General features: G+C 41.9%; 1 protein-coding gene and 1 long non-coding RNA gene across 3 annotated transcripts; both read left to right on the top strand.

Moving 5' to 3' along the window:
- The first annotated feature begins 12,581 nt into the window (after nucleotides 1-12,581).
- LOC127757235 (uncharacterized) lies at nucleotides 12,582-15,658 on the top strand. 2 transcript variants are annotated; one of them, XR_008013405.1, is made up of 4 exons: nucleotides 12,582-12,881; nucleotides 12,957-13,245; nucleotides 14,823-15,121; nucleotides 15,249-15,658. It is a non-coding gene; the product is annotated as an uncharacterized LOC127757235 (long non-coding RNA). The 2 variants fall into 2 exon arrangements; XR_008013406.1 differs by having other exon boundaries at nucleotides 12,951-13,245.
- A 6,308-nt stretch (nucleotides 15,659-21,966) lies between these two features.
- Nucleotides 21,967-23,502, top strand: LOC127771851 (putative disease resistance protein RGA3). The gene has a single exon (XM_052297826.1). It carries the CDS (start codon nucleotides 21,967-21,969, stop codon nucleotides 23,500-23,502), a length of 1,536 nt encoding a protein of 511 aa, XP_052153786.1.
- The last annotated feature ends 413 nt before the right edge of the window (nucleotides 23,503-23,915 follow it).

Here is a 23,915-nt window from a genome sequence, read left to right as displayed (position 1 = left end):
AATTGATTGCGAAGGGAGGAAGAGAGCTGTCCTAGCTCACTAATAGAAATATGATTATTAACTGCAAGGAGTAGGTGCTAGCATATTTGAAGCAAAGACTAAATTATTATCTGTTACAATAGTAGATGACCGTCGGTGAAGGGATCGTAGCTAGCTCAACTGATTAGGTTTTCAGCGGTGGAACCAATTTATCCGGGTTTAAGTTCTAGAAGATACAATACTCTTATTTACGGATAATTATTCTTTTAGTGATATGTGATGTACGTATCTATTGATAGCGATAGGTGCTCGTATTTACAATTAATTATTGTTTTAATAGTAGTATATCTGTCAATAGCGAGACGGTCACATATATTCATCAACCTTAACGTATACGGGCCCAATCAATTGAAGGGACTTATAGGGGTAAGGTGTGCGTGTATACGTTCATAGGGATGAGTGGGTGTGTCTTGTAAGCGCCTGCATTGTACTACAAAGAAATAGATGAGTGATGAGCGTTGATTGTTACCCTCTCATTTAAGTTGTCTGGACTCCGAAATAAAAGGTACAGCTTGTTTGTAAGGATAGCCCACCCGCAAATGCTTCTTGTTTAAGTTAATTTTGTGAACTTTTATTTCTTTCGTATATACTCCGATCCCTCCATTTTTTTATATTATAAGTTGCTTTGACTATTTTTTTTATATTATAAGTTGCTTTGACTCTTATATTTAAACATTTTTATGTTTGAATAAGTTTAAAAAAATAGCAACATCTAGTATATCAAATTAATTAATTTACTAAAACAAACATTTAATATATTTTGGTAATATATGTTTATTTTGTGTCGAAAATGCTGCTATATTTTTCTATAAACTTTATCAAATTAAAAGATTTGACTAGGAAAAAAGCCAAATCAACTTACAATATAAAACAAAGAGAGTAGATATTAGAGCAAGGCTAATAATAGAGATGATATGGTTATATTTATTGCCATATAATTTAAGTCAATATAACAGTCTACTGATACACTAACGAGCTATGTATATATATTACATCATTAATATTATTTTCTTTTTATTTCTGGTATAAATCTTCTTAGAGTTCATATTGCAGCAAGCTATAGACTCGTAGCCTGTTTCGTTTCCCTCTCACATTCTCTCTCCAACTCAGAATATCAGCGTAAATCTAATGTAGTAGCTCATATAGCCCGCTATTGTAACTGTTCTCACTGAAACCGAGTGTCGAAACATGAATTCGGCAATAATAAAAGGGGGTAGCGCACGAGCCCTAAAAGTGGATGGATGCGGAGACAAAGGATTTAGACAGGTTTAGGCCCTCTCAATGAGAGGTAATACCCTACTCCTATTTGGGGATTTGAATCCGCCAGGTGTAGTATAGATCTGACGATCTAGTTGTGTCATGCCCCTAGAGGGCCTCCTGCCCACCTTATATAGGATGGGGTGCAGGATTACAAGATAGAAACCTTAACCAATACGGTGTCGGTTTCCTAAATCTACTTTACAATCTTATCAAACCAGGACTTTAGGCCGTTCTATAATATACAGGGAAACGTAATACCCAAGTCATGATCCGTTACATATTTCATATTTCATAGGTATAAATTATCCCCTATAACCAGTCGGATAACCACGCCGTGTGGGTATGGGGTACCCATAATCTCCACAGTAGCCCCTGAGACCTTCGCAGTCGAAAAAATAATCTTCTCTCAAACCAGATTACTCCAAAGCCGAGTGCTTCAATTATCTTTGCCATGGTCTCCTGAGTACTTTTACCAAATCTGAAGACTGTGGAGGGCTGAAAAATAATTAAATGTAAACTTAGGTGCATCGACTAGATGCACCTAATAGGTGTAGCCCCCGACTATGGGGTTAATTGAATAAACCAAGTATATGGTTAGGGAATAAATAATCCAACCAACTGAGTGGTTTTTGATAATTATAGTCAACCAAGTGACTTGATATTAATATGTAGTATATGTAGTGTGAATCCCCAAATAATATAATCCAAGTGATATACCAACTGCTTTGTAAAACATGATGCGTAAAACCTAAAGTTAACTACATCATTGAAAATTCACATAGCAAAAATAGCTATAAAGAACCTTGTATGTTGTGAATAAAGAATTTTCCAAAGTATTGGGCATACATCATGCGCACACTGCTTTAACAGATGTGCTTAAGTCCCTAAAAGACACATGGTTTCACCACACCTGGAAATATATGGCATATGTGGTGTAACATCCGAGTAAATAAACTCATAAAGGATTTACCAACCGCCTGGAAAATGACCACAATACATAATCAGCCTAAGCCATAATATTGGTCAATAAAAATGCACACTTACGTGGCAAAAAGCAATGATATTGTATCCATCAATTGCTTAAAAACCCAAACAGCACCTTGACTTATATAAAAAAGTCAGCGGGGTAGCTATATAAAGCTTTACTGTTTGACACCTTTTAAGATGCATTGTACCAACTCCTAAAAAGTTGAGTAACTGCGGTATAAAAGGATTTTAAGGTATTGGGCACTTGATCACGCGCACTTTGGCCTAAGCAAAAAGTGCCTAAGTCCCTAAAAGAACGTGACAGGCCATGCCTGAAAATATGGGCTGCAGACATATTAGGCCTAGGCCAAAAAAATATGCCTTCGACACCCTTTAAAGGATGACGCATGTAACATGCTCCCGAGTAATAAATCTTCCGGGTGATGTAGACCAAGTGTAGCTCATATGAATAGCTTCTGATATGAGTGATTATCCCTTATAGGATACTCCAAAATAAAAATTGAATCCCGACTAGCGCAAGTATTCGGTTGATAACCCTTACGGGGAATAATAAATAGTCCAGTCTTTGAGCATAGAAAATAGACCCATGATCATGAATTCATGTTGCATGTATCCGGAACAAGTCCAAATTGAAGGTATGATACTTGTGTTTGAACTAGTAAGCCCCTGAGCATATAGTTTGTCCTTCTGTTGTAGTTACAATTGTCTATTGATGGTAGCTGACGCAGTTGGCATAGAGACAAGACGACCAATATAGAGATAATGTTGCCCACCAGAGGTGGCAAAAATATTGGTGGTAGTGAAGATAGTGATACTAATCAAAAGTGATGAAGTTGCACAGCCATGGAGGCGAAGAAACCAGTCGGCAGTAGTCAAGTCAGCCATCAATGAAGATGAAAGCGCCCAGCGATAAAGTTGTGTAGCTGGTGAAGAAGATGAAGATGCCCATTAGTGGTGACATAGTAAGCCATCCGTGAAGGCGAGGATACCAGTCGGTGGTGACGAAAGCAAGCCGACGGTGAAGATGTAGACACGCATCAAAGGTGATGACGAAATCCACCAATCATGAAGATGAAGAAAATAGTCGGCGACGACAAACGCAACCGACAGTAATGATGATAAGCAGCAACGGAGATGATCGACTATGATGACGAAGTTGCCCATCAAACAGCAGTAGAATAGGCTATGTTGAAGAGGTTTGACAGGATATTGATGAAGATGACGATGTCGGTGATCCAGTCAATAGCAGTGTAGCAACCAATGATAATGACGAACACGCTGATCAGCATTTGCATAGTAGGTCAACCGTGAGGGCGAAATAACAAGCCGGCAATGATGGAAGCAACCGGAGGCGAAGACGTAGTCATCCATTAGCAACGGCAGAGATGTCAGAGCCGATGAAGTAGAGGAAAGTAAATGTTGTTGTCCAACTCATCGAAACTGAGCTGATTTGTTGATAACTCTAAACTCCCGGACATGTAGATAGAATCTCAAACTTGATACTTGAAAAATTTGGAGTAGATTGTGGCGGCGTGGAGAAGCCAAAATTGCCGGTGAAATCATTGGAGTTGCTGAAGTAGAACACTTGCTCTGAAGTGAAGACAAAACTTATAACTCCCGAAGTAGATTCCAGAGAACTCGTTGGCTGATTTGAGAGTCTTGTATTTGTATAGCCCCCGACTCTTTGGTTAGTTGGGAAACAACTGAACATAGAGTCGAGAACTGTAGCTTCTTGTCATCGAGTAGTCATTGCAATCAAAAGTGAAGATGCATGTTGAAGATGTCCGAGAAAAAATATTGAAGATTTGAACACCACTTGTTGTACTAAAATAATACGGCATCATATTTGGTGACGCATGCCGAGATGTCGAAGCTTTTGTAGACGTCATGGCTGGTGAAGTAGCAAAACTTGCGAAGTAGCGGCAATTGAGTTTGCTGGTGCCGAAGATAATAAAGATGATGTCGCTCCACCATGGTGACAAAGTTGCAAAGCCGTGATGAAGTGACCACGAGTCAACGGCAACAGAAGCAAACCGGTAGCGAAGACGCGTAGTTGTGAAGATAAAAACACCAGTCGACAGCGGCATAACCAGTCGGCGACGGAAGAAGTAGAATAATGATGAAAATGAAGACGTTCTTTAACAGCGGCAAAATAGGCCAGCCATGAAAGTGAAGACACCATGGGCGGCGCCGAAGGCAAACCGGCGATGACGATGACGCCAGTCAATGATGACGATGACTTCCATCAGCAGTGGTAGCAGTATAAACCAGCCGTAGAGGCGAGGATACTAGTCAACAGCAGACGAGATGACCGGCGGTGAAGAAGATAAGGCCAATCAACACTGGCAGAATCAGGCAGCCATGGAAGTGAATAAACTAGTCGGCAGCAGACGTAGACAGCTTGCGTTGAAGATGATGACGCCTATTAGCGGTGACGGCGACGTAGCCAGCCGTGAAGAAGATAGCATCAGTTGGCGTCATAACAGGCCAGCTGTGCAGGCAGAAACACCAGTCGGCGGTGGACAAGGCGGCCGGTCGGTGAAGAGGTAGACGCCCAACAATGGCGACATAATAGGCCAGCCGTGCAGGTAGAAATACCAGTCGGCGGCGGCGAAGGCAAGCCGGTCGGTGAAGACATAGACGCCCAACAACGGCGGCATAATAGGCCAGCCGTGCAGGCGGAAACACCAGTCCGCGGCGACGAAGGCAAGCCGGTCGGTGATGTTCTGACTGATCCATTTCTGAAGCGTAGGAGATAAGCTTTGAAAGCCATGAATCCCTATTATGCATATCTGGATCTGGATCCTGCAGAACAAACATAGGATGAGTAGTATCTGATGTAAATATAATACTCGAGAAAAATTCAAGTATTTTAAAATATTTATAAATATGTATTTCTACTCTTGTTAATTTTGATTTCCCCGAGCAGATGACTCCGTACGTTTAAACGCTCTGCCCGACTAATCATAGCCCCCAAGCACTGGGAGTCGGCCTAGGCACTTCCCAAACATGCATATGAGTGACATGAGTTCGTCATTAATGGAACAAAGTTCCACGAATCAAAATTTACTACTCGGGTATTTTTGCAATTGTTAAGAGCAGAAAATAAATTTATCTTATCTCTATGCTTTTGATTTATTCCGATTAATACTTAGCACCTTGCGTTACTCGGTCTATCGAACGAGCCCCCAGGTGCTAGGAATCGGCCCAAAGACAACTATCCATTGGCAAACCAAACGGAAAGCATAGGAGGATAAAACTCCATAACTCGATAGGAACTTTATTGTTACTCGGATTATTTCACAAGCAATCAAGATAGATATTATGAAAATTGTTTAAAAAATATGATATAACATATGTAGCCCTCGACTCACTAGGCAACGGCGAACCAGTTGACATAGTGAGGCAGAGGAAAAGGAAAAGTATCATATAAAAAATGATGACTTAGCTTTTTTGTATTCCCTCGGTGACAACAGAAGCAGCCGATGTAGGATCGAACCCATCCATCAATAGCAACGAAAACACCAGGCAGCGGCGGCGAAGGCAAGCCGGTGTAGATGACGAGGATGCCCATGAGCGATGGTGTGACCAACCAACCGTATAGGCGAGGACACCAGTTGGCGGCGACAGAAGCAAGCTAGCGGTGAAGCCGTAGACGCCCAATAACGGCGGCATAATAGGCCAGCCGTGTAGGCGGAGACACCAGTCGGCGGCGGCGAAGGCAAGCCGGTCAGTGAAGACGTGGACGCCCATGAATGGTGGTGTGACTAACCAACCATATAGGCGAGGACACCAGTCGCCGGCGATAGAGACAGGCCGGCGGTGAAGCCGTAGACGCCCAATAACGACAGTATAATAGGCCAGCCGTGTAGGCAGAGACACCAGTCGGCGGCGGCGAAGGCAAGCCGGTCAGTGAAGACGTGGACGCCCATGAACGGTGGTGTGACTAACCAACCGTATAGACGAGGACACCAGTCGGCGGCAACGGAGGCAGGCCGGTCGGTGAAGTCATGGACGCCCAGCAACGGTGGCGAAGTCCGCCAACCGTATAGGCGAAAACACCAGTCGGCGGCGATGGCGGCGACCGGTGGTGAAGGCAATATCGTCATCAGTAACGGTGGCAGAGTACACCAACCATGAAGATGAAGAAACCAGTCGGCAACGACGAAGGCGGCCAGAGGTACATGTCTGATGAAGGCTTGTGACCCAGTTTCTTGATGAACGTATATTGTCGGCATTACATGCATTGAGCTGGTTAACCTGGTGAATATACATGCTTATCGTTGATTTTTGTGCATGTGACACGAGTCACAGTAGCCAAACAGGAGCAATACATGGCCAGATGGCAAAGCATGTATAGCCGAGTCCGACGTGGGAACTTCTTGCATGAAGATATATATAAATTTCTGGTTGTCAGGCTGGATTACTGATCGATGGCTGCCCCATTATTGGAGACACGTAGTGCCGTCTGCTGTGCATGACTCATATCAATCTATTGTTGCTAGACTCCGCTTTGGGACTCCATATGGTAAACTTAATTTCACTGAAGAAATTAACTCGATGAGATATCAAAGCTGATGCTGTCACGACCGAGAAAATTTGCATTTTTCCGAACGCTAGTGTATTAATCCCCGTCCCAGGAAAAGCCGGGGTACACCACACAAACATGATACAAAAGGCACATTTTTATTATATCGATAATATTTACACTATTACAAAGGCACTTAAGGCCTGACAATCAAAAATAAACAGCAGCGGACTAGCGGGCCTACGGCTCCATCTTCACAGGCGTTCAACTGGGGTATAAGCCAGGACTCCACCTAAGACTTCTTCTCCAAAGCTTCTCTTACTGAAGGAGGGGGGAAAGATTGAGCAAGAATGAGTACAACCACAGTACTCAGCAAGCCACACCGGCAGATGCAAGATTAATGCAAGGGGGTACAAGGGGTAATAATATAGGGGTTAAGTTTTGCAGTAAACAGCTTTTAAAAGTCACTTAGTTGCCCAAAGCCATTTTATAAAGATGATCCTAGAGTTACACAGTGTTATTAATCAAGGCCGTGAACCCTCACGAACCTGCCTTAACCCAAGGCCTACGATGATTCAGACCGAACTGGCAACCCGACCCTGGGTCCCAGCTCGTCCCAAGCCAACCCAGGCCAACCATTCCACATTTTAGTTGTTAAGCAGGTTTTAAGAATTAAAACACTAACTTGGGTACATTGCTAGGCTTGCCCATAACCGAGGGCGCGGCTATTCGAATAAATTATACTCTGATCAGAGGTGTACATCTTTACCCACAAGACACATCTTCCTCACGTGTAACCACGTGCCACATACCACCACGGCATACGGACGAAAGACGTGACATAGTTCCCAACCCACCCTAGCCATAAACAAGAGTACCGACCCAACCCCGCCTACGGCCGGAACCTTCGGGACAGGCAGGCAGGATTGAGCCCCTAGCTGCAGGACACCAGCCCTGTGCCATGACATCTCGACTACCAGACCGCAGCTCGTGTAGCCTTCATTTGTCCTAGAGATGTCCATCGACCCCCGACTTCGTCCATCTCCATCCGTGTACCTTTGTTTATAACTAGACTTAGCCACAAACTAAGCCTTACCCACTAGACATATGGAAGTACGCTAGTGCTTTGCAACAGAGGCTCGAGCTTAATCCTTGTAGTACCCGAGGTACGACTAACAAAACCCAACCACGCACCTCGAGCTCAGCCTAAAACCATTTTGGGGGTTTTGAATAGAGGGGGAGGTGTGTGTCCAATTCCAACATAAGCCAGCCATTCTATACTGTCCAAACGATATGAGAATTCCCAAAGTCTAAAGTTATAAAACCACCTATTGTTGCCTAATTAATCAGCGAAGCATCTACCTAAATTCATACTAGTGGAACCATAAATAGAGTACCCACTAGTTGGGGTTTTATTTTCCTAGGGTGAACAAGGTAATAATAACAATAGCAATAATAATAAGGTCATAACAAAGATAAATAGGCATGGCTAAATAAAACAATGATAACGCAGGAATTTAAATAAAGCGACAATGCATTAATTTAAATCAAAATAATTTTATAAACTGGGATTCAATATGCTCAAGGATGATGTGACTTGCCTTGCTCAGAGACAACGGCCTTCCGAACCTTCGGCGATGACCACGAACCACGCTTCGGGAACCTCCGGAACGACAGAAGCTACGCGAAGCACACAAGCAAAGCTACAAGCCTATAAAGAAACAATAATAATACATAAAAAGAAAGCACAGGGTTCTTTAGGTTATAACAAACATTAAGAGACTTGAACGGGTCGATTCGGAGCTCGTATAACCAAGACATGGTCATCCGAAGTTTAATGCTGTTATATGGAGATTTGCGGATTATTGTAATTAGGTTTTACAACTATAAAACATGTGTAAGCGCTAGCCTGGAAAAGACAGGAAGACTGCGCTGTTGACATGCGGACTCCACATGTCAACCTAAGGGACCACGGTGGACCGGGTACACAGAGACGGTCCACGGGTAGACAGAAGCAGATCCCGTGACTCCACTAGACACCACATGGGCTGCACACGTGGAAACCACGCGGCTACCGAGCGGACACACTAACACGGTCACCACACGCACAAGCGAACGACTGCCGACACCGATACACGGGTATCGGGGCCGACAACCGCACAACAGGCACGGGCGATACCGAAAGGACGAGGACGGGGCAGCGAGGGAGAGGGATCCTTACCACCAAGCGACGAGGCGTGGGAACGACAACGACGAACGGGCGCGGCGGAGACGGACGGCGAGGGAACGACTTCGGCGGCGATCCTTGGACGAAGGCGAGACGCGGCCGGCACAAGGCTTGACGACGCGGAGGCGAGGACGAAGACGACGACGGGGCTGCAGCGGCACACTTGACGGACGCGGACGATGGACGAGAACGGCTTGACGGAGGGACGAATGCCACGACGACCGGGAACGACGAGAGGACGACGACCGGAACCGGCGAGGAGGCGATGAGGGCAGCCGGCAGCAGCTGCGCGGAGACGAGGACGGCACGAAACACGCCGCTGCGATGACGACGAGGGTGGCGGCGCAGCGAGACGACGAGACGGCGAGGACGAACGACCGACCGGAGGAGTCGTCGACGAGGACGAACGGAGACGACGATAACGAACACCGGCGGGGTTCGAATGGAGGGGAGGCGAGGCCAAGGGCAACCTTGACGCTGCGATGCTGGAGGAGGGGATGGCGACGTCGGCCGATGCACGGGCACGGTGGAAGGGGTTGCCGAAGGAACTCCGGCGAGGCGGAGGGCGAGACTGGCGTGGGCGACGGCGTTCTGGCGAAACCGAGGGCAGGCCGGGGTGGAGGGCGACGCGGCGACGTCGAGGGAGGATGGCGATGACGGTAGCCGCGGCACCGGCGAGGCGGCACAGGCGGCTGGAGGCGGTGGAGTGGTGGCGACACCACTAGTCGTCGGCGAGGACGCGTCTCCGGTGGCTTCCCCGCAAAACGGAGGCGACACCGGAGAAGAGGAAGCGGCTGCGACGCCGGGGGAGACGACGGCATAGCCGGCCGGAGCGCTGACGCGGCGGCAGGGGCGGCTGGAGGTTGGCTGGCGCCGGAGAGAGAGAAGGGAAGGCGGGGAGAGGTGGTGTGGCCGCGGGGGAGCTCGAGAAGGGGCTAAAACGATAGAACGGAGCGAGGAGATTCCGTTTTATAGGGGAGGAGAGGGAGCCGGCCACGGGAGAGGCGGGGAACGGCGGCGGAATTCGTGGCCGGCGGCCATGGAAGGTGCCCGGGGTTGGCGCGGGCGTTCCCGACGATTGGGGGCACGAATCAAGGGGGAAATTAGGGGAATTGAAGAGGAAGGAATGGGGATTAAAACCCCCTAATCAATTTGGAAAGAAGGGCATTGATTCGCGTGGATTTAGGGGAGGAATCGACGCTAGGTTTCACGGGAGAGAGAAGAGAGAGAGGATGCCGGGCGGGAGGAAGGAGACGACCGGGTGGGTGGGACCCACCGGTCGGGCACGCAGTCAGCGCACGCACGTGCGCGGCACGGGCGGGAGGGCGCCGCTCTGCTTGGGCCCGGAGGCGGCCCAGGAGGAGAGGAGGGAGAGGCAGCCCGGGAGGGGAAGGGGAGGCCCAAGAGAAGGGAAAGGGAGGGAGGAGAGGGAAGGAAAAAGAGAGGGAGGAGGGAAGGACTTTGGCCGCGGGCCGAGAGAGAGAGGCAGGCTTTGGGCTAGACTTGGCCCAAAGGAGGAGGGGGATTATATTTTAGGTTTTTCTTTTTAATAAACTTTGATAATAGTTGTTGTTGCTTAATAAATATTTCTGGTGCTCGGAAAATTCAAGTAAAATTTAAGGGCTCTTTTTAGACCAAGGAGAATTTAACAAAAATTCTCCGGACCACATTCGAATTTTTCTTGTACGTATTTTAGTGTTTGCCAATTTCTTTTCGAATTTTAATTAATTCTATTATTCCTTTTAGAGAATGATTTTTATTTCGGGATGAATTTATCAGGACGTGACAGATGCCAACTTGAAGAAACTGTCTCGGCGAGTTGCTGTCTTCAATTATATCGACAGACTTGAAGATCTCCAATCTGATCTCACAAGTGAAATTGATTTGAAGAAAACTATGGCTCCGGTGAACAACGTCACTGCATAAATCATGTCGATCGAAGATAAAAGTATTGCTGGCAGCTCCTCGGCGACTCGGGTCCAGGTGTAGATTGATTTGATCGGGAAGTGATCTTGACGGTCGCAGAATCCAGAAAGCTTGAGCGAAGATAATATCGTCGACACAAGTTGATTCCATCGCACTTCTCGATAGATAACTCAATGCAATCCCTACTTAGCACGCCAACTGTCGAAACATGAATTCGGCAATAATAAAAGGGGGTAGCGCACGAGCTCTAAAAGTGGATGGATGCGGAGACAAAGGATTTAGACAGGTGCAGGCCCTCTCAATAAGAGGTAATACCCTACTCCTGTTTGGGGATTTGAATCCGCCGGGTGTAGTATAGATCTGACAATCTAGTTGTGTCATGCCCCCTAGAGGGCCTCCTGCCCACCTTATATAGGATGGGGAGCAGGATTACAAGATGGAAACCTTAACCAATACGGTGTCGGTTTCCTAAATCTACTTTACAATCTTATCAAATCAGGACTTTAGGCCGTTCCATAATATACAGGGAAACGTAATACCCAAGTCATGATCCGTTACATATTTCATAGATATAAGTTATCCCCTATAACCAGTCGGATAACCACGCCATGTGGGTATGGGGTACCTATAATCTCCACACAGAGGAACCCAGTAAGGTGATATAGAGACCGATCTATCAATAACGAGAAAGGGAGTGGCTCCACCACATTTTTTTTATTATCAAATGTTTGAAACTTTTACAAAGTTACAACCATACATATATGTATGCATAACAAACATATACATATACTCCCTCCATCCAAAAAAAACAAACTTTGCTAAAAAGAAAAAATGGGGGTACAACTATACACTCATGTCCCATACTAGGTCCGCCCCTGCTAGGATTGGATATGACGTAACCTAGTACAAAGAATTTATTATACTAGAATATGTCACATCCAATTCTAGGTTTATTTTTTATGGGACAGAGGGGTACATAACAATCACTTAGAGCGGCTGAAATAAAGAAAAAAAACTTGTGGCGCCACAATTCTTTTTTTTGCAAAACCGAGCTTGAAAATAACTATTAGATCGATCCTTAAAACCGAGCTCGATTATAAAATAATTACACAAACATATTGACTATTACACAATCCAAACAACTTCGCAAATGTAAGAAGAATAATACTGGATGGAACTGAAGAAAGATAGCCCTTGGGTTTAATCTTGATAAATTTGTAGTTAAATCTATATACCTATACATTCATACATGTATATAAAAAGCACATACTCCACTTTACACCTAGGTGCATTGAAAGTATTACTTAATACAAGGATACATCATTAAACTATAGAAATTCCATGAAACTATATGACCCAACCTAGTGCAAAGTGTAAAGTGAAAGTTTATAGTAAACCCGGTGTAAAGTGAAATGAGATACAATCTTGATTGAAACTCGATTGAAGGTCCTACTAAAGATATTGCTTTTCTGGTTAATTAAGTACTTTCTATGTTTTTAAATAGTTATATTATCATTTTTTTAACTTTGATCATTGATCATTGATAAATGATAGATTACGATGAATCAAAGTTCATTTAGACGTTGGTATCAATTTTTAGTAAGAAAACTAGCTAACAGAGTGTCGTCCAGGGCACGGGATCCTTCATGCGAATGCTCTCACCACCTTATTTTTCCCACACACAGATGTGTCTCCGCTTCCTCTTATCCATACCACATATGACCTTCCCTCTCTCTCTCTCTTCTCTCATTCTCGTTCCCTTCTTCTATACGACGCCGCTAGTGCTATGAAGCTCAAGCATAGCTGGGCAGCTTAGGAATGGCAGCGTGTTCCTGATCGGTCAACAAAGTAGGGCTCCGGTGAGGCGGCGAGGTCAATGGTGAGGTGGAGCAGCTAAGCCGTGGCTAGTACAGGGTAGCATATCTAATACTGGGCATCAAAATAGATACGCACATATATCATTCTACTAACTATATCTATCAGTTGCAGGTCTAGTATCTATGGGTGGTATGGTGCTTGTGGGCATCAGATCTACCCTAGTACTAGGTCTGGTGCATAGGTATCTGGCAATGGTTCTCGTGCCTCATCGGTGATGAGCAGAGAAGTGGCTGCCGCATGCATCCACTAACCCGGAGCACACGGCCAAGGAACGATGTCGATGCATCAGGGGTTGTGGACGTAGAGAGGGAGGCACATGGCGGAGACGACAATGAGTGTGTGGTGGTGGTGGCTGCCGCACGACGGTAATGGCCACCCTAGCAATGCACACGGATATTGGGTAAGCCAGAATGCTGATGCTTCACTCTCTTCTCTTTTCATTCACGGGAACTTGAAACGCAAATTAAGCCCGGCCTGGAGGTGGATATATTCATTTAACTATCCTGAAACATGGACATGACTCGCTCATTTTTTTCTAGTAATTATAATTTTCTTTTAGAAAAAGACGAGTGATTAAAATTTCAAAATAAATAATGTCCTAGTTTATTAGCGTGCATATACAGGAAAAACTCCAGCTGTGCGTTGCCTTAGACCAAACGAGCTGGACATTTACTGCATCTCGGTTTTAACTCACATGAAAAATTCTGGTACAGATTTTTCCTTGAACCAAACGCGCCGATTCTGTGGCTGGCGCTGCTTTGACTGCCTGAGCACATGAACAACGCTTTCTTTGGCTTGTATCAGCAAGTCCTTCCAAAACAATGACACGCCGGGTGCCGGCTCCTCTAGGCTACAGTGACATCTAATTTAGTCGCATTTTACTTTGCTAACATAAAAATACGTATTTTTATTAGGTAGTAACATATTCTTTTCTGAATTAATATTAACTCGAGAAAATGAATTTGGTCACCTTTAAGAATTCTTGTTCAATCAAAACATTGGACTTCAATGAAAAGTGAGATATTATTATTGGCACCATGTACCGGGATGTGTTCAGCTGCTTTGGCTTATTGATATTAGGGCATCCACAGTGTGCTTCCAAACTAGGTAATAGGCAATATTTTAATCTTCATACAAGGTAATAAGCATTGTGGAACCTGAGACTCATCGACGAAATATTTTAATCTTCATACCAAGTAATAAGATCGTCATGAGAATTTGTTGCGTCAGCTGGTCCTTTTGTACCTGAAACTCATCGACGAAATATAGTGTTAGTTACTTAGTTTTTCCTCATGCTATCTTATATTTTTCTCTTGTTTTGCAAGACATTTTCTTCATAGGGTTAATTTTCACTTTTAATCACTTGCGGCTCTCTTATTTTTTGTATGTTTTCAGAAATACAAGATTTTTTTTTTCATCCACTGTGATCACCTATATATATGAATCTATCAATTTGTCGATGGAAGTTGTCCAGACTTCTCTATCAGAATGAACAAGAGTATTTTTATATTAGAAGAAAAATAACATGCATACAGATATAATACGCCGAGACAACCACCTGGGGTTAGGAGGGGGCATAATCTGGTACACAAGAAGCTAGCTAGGCTAAACTAAGCAAAGCTCCTAAGCTAAGATTGAGATGACGAAGAGAAAAAGAGCTATGTGCCTAACAACTCTCTAGTAGGATTGGCAGACGACGCCTCCCATTGCCGACCTTTTTCCACAGTCCGCTTCACCACCGTCAACACTTAAAACATAATACTCCCTCCGTTTTTAAAATGTTTAACACCATTGATTTTTTAGCACATGTTTGCCCGTTCGTCTTATTAAAAAAATTATGAAATATGTAAGACTATATGTGTACATGAAAGTATATTTAACAATAAATCAAATGATATGAAAAGAATAAATAATTACTTATTTTTTTTGTCAAACACGTAATAAAAAGTTAACGGTGTCAAATATTTTGAAATGCAGGGAGTACCATCGAAGACGTATGTGTTCCTCTCCTTCCATAAGCACAAGGGCGTAAAGAGTTTCTTTTATACATTTGTGATGATAAAGTTCATGTCAAATTGATCTTCTCCTTCTATTAAACATTTAGGCAGCGTGAAATTCTCAAGTCTTTAGGTATTGAATACTTGGTTGACGTGCACAATACTTCTAATAAACAATACATTTGCTCATGGATTTTCCAGCCCAACCTTATAGCCCAATGTGATAAGAAGCGAAGCGGTGATGGCTGATGGGCCAAAATCCGTCGCAGTTGGCAGCAGGTGAGCGTAAACTTGTGCCCATCTAGTTGTGTAGCTGATGGACCAAACCAGGATAGGCTGAAGCAGTAAATTCATATTTCCAATTTGCTCCTAATTAAACTAAATTTTGACGATCCTTAATTGGCAGGCAGTTGAACTGCCAACATGTCACGAGCCTACACAAAATTTCATCCGAATACCCTGTGATTATTGACGATTATCAGACAGGTTCTATTCAGAAGATTTGTCACAAAGTGAAGCCGAAGTTCCGAAGATGAGTTTGAAACAGTGAAAGGCTGGAAGATTTTGTAAAGGGAGAGTGTTCGGCTTGAAGGAAAAAGTTCAAGGTTCTCACGTGGAGATTAGAAGCTTGCCAACCTGATCGTCTCGTTGTTTCTTGAAGATTGAAATTATCCGAAAACTGAAACTGTAATGTAAATCTGAACATCTGTCAAGTACTGTGTTTCCAGCTAGTATATGAACAATCCAAGCACCTACATATAATGTACAGAAGAATGCAGCTAATCATCTTATTAATCTGAAGTACATCATTTTTATTTGTCAGAACAAAAGATTTTAAGTTTTCTATGTCTAGCCTTTCTAAGACTTGAGACAGTTTTTTTTATCTATATTTCCCTTCAAATTTATTTGGATGGTGGTTGACTGGTTGCAGACTTGCAGAGCAGGAGCAGGTATATGAATAATTCAAAGTCAATGATTAGTGATATCATCTTAACTTAAGGAGATGGTACCTGCCAAATATGCACAAACCATGTTCAAGTGAGGCAAAGGTCTATGAAAAAAAGATATACTCCCTCCATCTTTTCTATTAGAATGTTTTTCAAACAGTTAATTTTTTTAAAAAAACTTTTTATATGAAAGTTTCCTTAAAATCAAAAATAAACTTATTTTTTAAGCTTGTTATAATTATAGTGGCGCTAATGACTTTTTGTTTGCATGCTATCGAAAAGCTCAATCAAATTGCATATTCAAACAAGGCTTACGAATTGGAACAAAAGGTCAATCATATGCATGGAAGGTGGAAGCTGGACTTTGTACGTGTATAAGAATCACTAAGATTTTTCTGTAGATAATGGAATATAATTCCGGCATTTACTTAATGAGTTACAACTAATTATTACAGAAATTCGCTCAAAAGTAATTACACACCAGTAGTCCAAAAAAGTTTACGATATGCATTATTTATTCACTTGATGTCCTCATCACACCTTTGTAACTTAGTCCAACACCGACGCTAGTATGTTGCCCTGGAAAATACATGCATATAAGATTTTGATGGTGCTCCTATAGGAATAAATTTCTTGGTTTTTTATCAATACCCACAAACTAATTCTCGAAAATATAAGATATATTATGCGGAGAGTATAACCCAAAAGAAATAAATTGCAATCCAAGAATAAATGGTATATTTTTTTCTTTTTCATTAAAAACATCTCATACTACCATTCTAATTCCCCCAGCCAAATTATCCTTTGTTAACACAACCCCTTTAAGCAGATACAACATAAAAATCTTAATCTTAAGACAAATTTTAAGTTTTCAAATAATCTTATTCCTCTCAATATAACCATTAATAATTAAAGCTAAATATATAGATCGAACCGAGAATTGATCATTTTGATGAAAGTTCCATCTAAAAATATTTTCTTCCGTCAAATGAATATGCACAATTGAAGCACATTGGTAATGCCAATTGACCACGTTCTGGCCTACTAATGCTCTTAAAAAAAACATTCAACAGAACAGAACTCATAACATCTGCAATTGAAGAATTTCTCGTTCGAACTATATAGTACAAAGAAGGGTACATGTACTTAAAGGAAATATTTCCTATCCACTTATCCTTCAATAATCTAACTTATTCACCATTATTAATTATCTAGAAACCCATATTTAAGAATTTACTCTTAACTTTCATAAGTTCCGACTAAAAAAAGGGAATCCCTTTCCTTTCAACTTGATTTATGGATTGATTATTGAGCCTTTTTTTTCTCAATAAGGCCTAGTTCTTTTCTTCAACTCTAAACTTCAACTTCCTTATTTTCCGTTAGCACGTTTTTCAGACGATTAAATGATGTGTTTTTTGCAAAAAAAAAACTTATATATAGAAGTTGTTTAAAAAATTCAAATAAATCCATTTTTCAAGTTTATAATTATTAATACTTAATTAACTATGTGCTAATAAACTTTCTCGTTTTGCGTGCGCGAAAAATTTCTCAGTTTTGGAGTTGATCGAATGCAGCCTAAGTCTTGCCAAACACCATGCTTATTTATTAGTTTAAACAACCATTTGCTCAATAAACATCCGTTTTGCATTTCTAAATTATGAACTCTTATCTTTTGGCTGACATATATATAATATCCCATCTTGCTAGTCCATAATAATCAATATTTTGAAGAATCCCTTTAGGAATCTAAAATAAGATATCATAAACATGGCTAGACTCGATTGCGTAGAGTTAATCAAAACCAATCTTTCCCCTACAGAAATATGTTCTTTCCAACTACTAAGTTTTTTTAATTCCTTGCTCAATTGTTTTCCAGTCTACGTTACTAAGCTTTCTAAAATTCATAGCAATAACAAGATATCTGACGAAAAAATTCCTGCAACAAAAAATTCTCCTAGGTATGAAAGTTGTTTGAGTTGGGTTATTTACTTTTTGAGCCACCCCAATAATTATATTTGTATCAATATTGGTAAAAATTATAAAACTGATATTAAGTATGCAGATAGGCCTATATTATTGAATCTTTATAACCTCTTTGCACTTAGGCAACTGTAATATAATAGTACCAAAATTGAGCGAGTATAGAGGAAAACTTCCACTATGAAAATCTTTAAATAAATCAAACAAATCTGATTTAATAACATCCCAGAACACTTGGTAAAACTCAGCTGGAAATCCATCCGGAACCGGAGCTTTATTGTGTTACATTTGAAAAATTGCATCTCTAATTTCCTTCTCAGTGAATTCTTCTTTTAAAGCATCATTTTCCAGTTGAGATACCTGGGGGATATTATTTATTTGACTCTTATCCAATGTTAAAGAAGAACTATCATATGGACCAAATAATTTTTTATAATAAGTAGTAATACGTGATTTTAAATTCGCATCACCATTTATTATTTGGTCTCCATCATATAACTGTTAAATTATTATTTTTCTATACTTACCATTTGCTATCAAATGACAAAATTTAGTATTTGAGTCCCCTTGCAAAATATCTTTAATCTTAGCACGCTAATAACATTTAATTTCTTCTTCTCTTAACAAACATGCTAGCCTCCTCCTCAAATATTGTCTAGTATCAAGCTACTCCACAGATAGATTCTTTTGAATCTCATGAGAGAATTTGTATTGTAAAGTTCCAAGAAATCAACTTTACGTGTTTGGTGGGTGGATTGACTTATTTATTTATCTTTCTAGTTTTCTTCTTCATCATGACCGATAGACTAGTCATACTCAAGTCCTCAGTCTTCAGTTCATGCATCCACACGGCATTCGCATGCTTTCAATGTTTTTCTCTGTATCTTTTACATTTACTTCTTCACTTGTAAATTCAGATGGAAAATTCTCATGAGTTCTAAAATCTTGTACTTTAATGAAATAGACTACCAACAGAACAAGTTCATGCCGTAACACTACACGTCATTACTAACCATTACGCGTGATTGACTTTAGACCATGGTTTCGATCCTACAAGCAACCAAATAAACTAACCAGAACGAGTAAGTGCAACGTAAAATGGTGGATAGAAAATAAATTCAACGATTAGGACTAGTAGCAATGGGCATTCTAGTTGAATTAAGCAAATCGATCGACAAGATGGGACTTAATTTTGAAGAAACCGTACAGCGGTCAATTAATTCGAAGGAAAATATTATTATTAATGGAAACAAACTAAAAAAATCAAACAATAAAGACAAAATTTGCTACAGGATATTGAAAAATCGTGGTTTAATTTTGCTGTGAGACACCTAAAAAACGCGTATCCGTTCATGGACACGGTAAAATCATAATAACTCGCTGCTGGACACCCGACACATTATTTTCATATATTCCGTGGAAATGGAGAGAGATGATTTCATAAAAGACAAGTTTGCCCTTAGGGCCTCACCTCCGTCACCGTCCCCCTCCCCTTCCTGCCAACAACCACCGCCACCACCTCCTCCTTGTTGCTACAGCAGCCAGCGCCACAGCCATGATGCTCCTCCTGCTCCTGCTGCTTGTCACGCTCCACCTCTACAGCCGCAACTGATGTCCCGCGCTCCCGTTCTCGCCACCGTCGGACCGCTCGCTCCGCAGATACTCCCATCGTGTGCTCCGCTGTGCCACGGGCAGGTTCCACCCGTCTAGCCTTGGCTACAGCGCTGCCTCTTCGGTTTACCTCGCCACCTTTCCCTGACGCGTCGCTCGCTACTATGAGGTTCCTCGACTGGCCTAGGCGGCTCACCGTCATCCACGACGTGTCGTGCGTGACGTGGCCGACCCGGACGCCACACGGACCACTGAGGTGACCACTTTGATTGACGCCGAGAACCTCGCCGCTCATCTTGTGCACAATCAGTAATAGTTGTCCTATCCTATGCTCAAAGTGAGTCAGAGGCCTACGACAGCTCTAGAGCTAGTGCCTATTATCGAAAGAAGACCAGGAAAAAGGAGAAGCAAATGAGGGCAAAACTGACATTTTACACGATTTATCTCTCATCAATTGGGTGGATATTATATTTTAATGTGTTCGGTGTCCTACGATAAATTACCATACTTTTGGAGTGTTCTCGGACAAATTCACGTTCTTGTGGTGTTTACCAATAAAAATCATACCTTTTGAGTGTCATGTAGCAAATTTTGCCATAATTGGTATCCAAAAGATTTTCGAAAGGGAGGAGGAACAGCTGCTAGGAGCATGGAACTGTCCAACTCAGCTAAGGATCCGAAGTGGGACAGTCTCATAAAGATACAAGGGTTAAGGCTGAGTTCTATACTATTCCCTCGTTTATTGCAAACCTGAACAATTAAACGATGAGTTTTTTTTTTACAAATACCTTCTACATAAACGTTAATTCTTGTATAAGTTCAAATAATGTTTTTTCAACTGTAATACTTAATATTCAATTAATCATATATTAATGGCTCGTGTCGTTTCACGTGCCACCGAAAAACAAAGAAGGAGTTTCGAACCATAAGCCTTATTAGTGACCATTATGGATGTTGTCGCACCTTGTTTCAAATATTTTGACTAGTAGATGAGGAATTTAGTCATAAGACTAGAACACATTTGTAAGTACATCTGAAACAGGGCTCACATATGAAGAAGCTATACGCTTAAAATAAGTGCTTTATCTAGAGGCCGAACCATATGGACATAGTAAGCTTGATTTGTAGCTTGACTCTGGGTAGAAATGCCTCCTTGCTGATCCAATCCTGGATTAAATATATGCACATTACAAGCATTAGGTAGTAAAGAGAAAAGCCCTACAAGAGCACGGATCGTTGCCACTAGCTTTTTTTTTTTTTTCAAAACAAGTAAGACCGTCGTATCCACATGTGCAAATGAAATTGTGAAAACTTTTGTCTAGGCAAAATTGATTCCATGACATCGAAATATCCTGAAAATATTTTACCAAATTATACAGATATACTTAAATACCAATATACCATCCAAATTAGGTGTAGACATTTAGAACTGTGGTGCTAATGGGGAGGAAATTAAAATAAAAAAGATTTGTAAATTATTTTTTGTGTGGATCCATATCATTAACAATATTTCCCTGTGAACATAATATATGTCAACAATATAGATATTGCAGGTCTTGCAGCTATGTGCCCTCCATTCACAAATATATTTTGCTTTTCACGTTCTTTCTGTGCAATACTTCTACTATGTTCTTAATATCTTTAACTCAAATTCAAAGATATTTTACTAGCTCATATTACATGGTTTTCTAACTGTATATTTAGATGACAAATACCTAGAATAAAAGATTACTTAAAAATGGCATATATATAGGTTCAAATTTAGTTTAAACTTATTTGAAATAGTTAGTTAACAAAATAAGCTTCATACCCAAAAAGTTTCAAATTTGTTCATACTCGTTTAAATTAGGCATATACCCCATTTAAATCTTGAAGCCTGGGCGCCATACAGTCCCATGTAATCTTTCAAAGTATTTGCTAGTAAATAAAATAGCACTATTTACTTATTTTTATATACTCAATTCATACACGTACTTAGCTAGTATACTGGTCCTATTAGTGTTACTATCCACACAGGACCAACGAGAGGTACAGCCAACATCATCTTGAGTCTATTCAATCCAAAAGATATTAATAGTTCATTCGCACAACGGCCTTAATCTGTTGGGTGGTTACACCTTGTTATACATAATTTTAATGGCCCATGACTATCATAAAAGGGTAAGGGGGTCTTTAGAATGTGGGACGGCACGAGTCGTAGCTGAGTCGGTCGACCCACCCTACCTAATGGGTAGATCCGCCCCTGGTTTTAGGAATGTTCCAGGTTTCTAGACCTAGAGCTCTGGTACCATGCAAGAAGAATGGAATAGGGGAGCCATAGATTGTTATGAATACATTGTATTGAGCCTTGTGGACATGTATGTAGAGTACATGATAATTTTCATATTAAATCAAATCAATAAAGGTAACTAACGACCAAGTCATATCGAATTATTATAATCTATCTCTAACAATAATATTATCCTATGCACTCTAATACACTTTGTCTAAGCTTTTATTTTGTGTGGGCCTCTAAGCTATAAATACATGTCCCAGTTAACGTTGTTTCTTGTAAGTAGAGCAGAGGATCTTCCTTTGTCAAAAAAAATGGAGGTGATTGTTTCTGCTATTATGGGCGAATTTGCCAACAGAACCATATCTTTCCTTATCCAAAAATACTCAAAAAGAGTGACAACAACAACAGAAGAGGAGAGATTGGACAACCTGCAACGGCTACTACTACGAGTCCGTATCATTATTGAAGATGCAGAAGAGCGCCACGTCACGAACCAAGCGATGCTGCATCAGCTCAACATACTGAGAAAGGAAATGTACAGAGGCTACTATACGTTGGACACCTTCAGGTTTCGAGCCCATGACGTTAAGAAGGAGAAAGATCATGAAGTGAGTTACTCCTTTGTCTTGTCTAAATTCAATCATGCCAAACGTGTTTGCTTCTGCAGTGACAGTGATGAGAGGGTGAAGGAGCTCGAGAAGGTTGTTGTAAGCCTAGAAACTATCATTGGAGATGCCAATGAGTTCATAAAATTATCAAGCACATACCCTCGTCTCTCCCGTCAGCCGTACAGCATGTACTTGCTTCTGGACAAGTGCATGTTTGGCCGGCAGATGGAGATGGAATGTGTGATCAACTTCCTGTTGCAGGAAGAGATCACCTATGGCGCTGACCATCTGGGCGTCCTGCCCATCATCGGCCCAGGAAAAGTGGGCAAGAGCACCCTTGTCGAGCATGCCTGCATCGACGAGCGAGTGCGCAGCCACTTCTCGCAAATTGTGTTCTTCAGCAAAGATGGTCTTACAGATGGAAACATAGTGACTCTCAAAGATTGTGGTACAACCAAGCACCAGACCCATGATGCCCTGGGTGGATCAGAAAGGAGGCTGGTTGTTGTTGAACTAGACGGTGAGATCGACCAGGGTTTATGGGAAAGATTCTACTCAGCTTCAAAGAGTTGCTTCGCATATGGAAGTAAGATCATAATCACAAGCCGATCTGACAAGATTGCGAGCTTCGGAACCACTCAGCCACTTAAGTTACAGTTCCTGACTCATGAGGCATTCTGGTACTTATTCAGAGTGCGTGCATTTGGAAGCTCAGATCCAGCAGAGAACCCCAAGCTGGCATCATTGGCGATGGACATGGCCAGCGAGGTGAGTGGATGTTTCACAAGTGTAAACATGTTCAATGGCCCACTGAGATCGAACACCACCACTCGTTTTTGGAGCTTTGTTCTTGCAACCATCCGAGGATTCAAGCAGAAGAACCTAAGTATTTATAGCAGCACAAATCCACTTGATCCCTGGGCAGTGGTGGCGCCACTGTATATCCCTAGGGCAAATAAAAATTTGGATCCAGTTGCAATTCTCAATAATTATCAGAGAAATTGTAACGAGACTCACAGTTACTCTGGCCTGATTACGGCCTCTAGTCCTAGTGCAGCTTCGCAGATAATGGTGCAAGATATCATGTTTGGAACCGCTACGCCTCCGGGGAAATTTGAGGTTCTTGCATGGAGATCTCACATACCACCATACTACAGTTGTGTATTTGACTGTGAGATAAAGAGGCCACCAACGTGTATGGTCTCTAGGAAGAAGAAGACCAAGAAGATTGGCATCTGAGCACACATCACTCCACCCAAATGTCCAATCAGATCCAGCACTATATATGAAAGAGAGACGCTCCGGTGCCCTCTACTTGCAGTATTCTACTCCAAGTAGAATTAATCTCGACCGTTTATTTTAAAGGGTAGATTAGTAAAGTGCTAAAACCGAATAGGGGTAAATCTGGCACTTAATTTTTTTTCTCATTTGTGCGTCCTATGGTCAAGCGTCGCTCGATCCCTCTCCATCGAACAGCAGAGTCACTCTCCATCGAAAAGGAGAGCGCAGGGAAAGAAAAAGAAAAGCAGATCGCGAGGTCCGGCCACCGCCGGCGCTTGTGCATCGCGTTCCATAGATGTTTCTTGCTGTAGGTATTTGGTTTCCATTCAGCTTGATTGTTTCATGTAAAATTTAAATATATTAGTTATATA

This window comes from Oryza glaberrima, chromosome 1 (genome assembly GCF_000147395.1).
Source record: "Oryza glaberrima chromosome 1, OglaRS2, whole genome shotgun sequence".
Classification (NCBI taxonomy): Eukaryota; Viridiplantae; Streptophyta; class Magnoliopsida; order Poales; family Poaceae; genus Oryza; species Oryza glaberrima.
This window is presented reverse-complemented; position numbering and strand designations above follow the sequence as displayed.

What these genes read in the sequence shown, in the direction of transcription:
- LOC127771851 (XM_052297826.1), top strand. Translation starts at nt 21,967, where the DNA reads ATGGAGGTGATTGTTTCTGCTATTATGGGCGAATTTGCCAACAGAACC.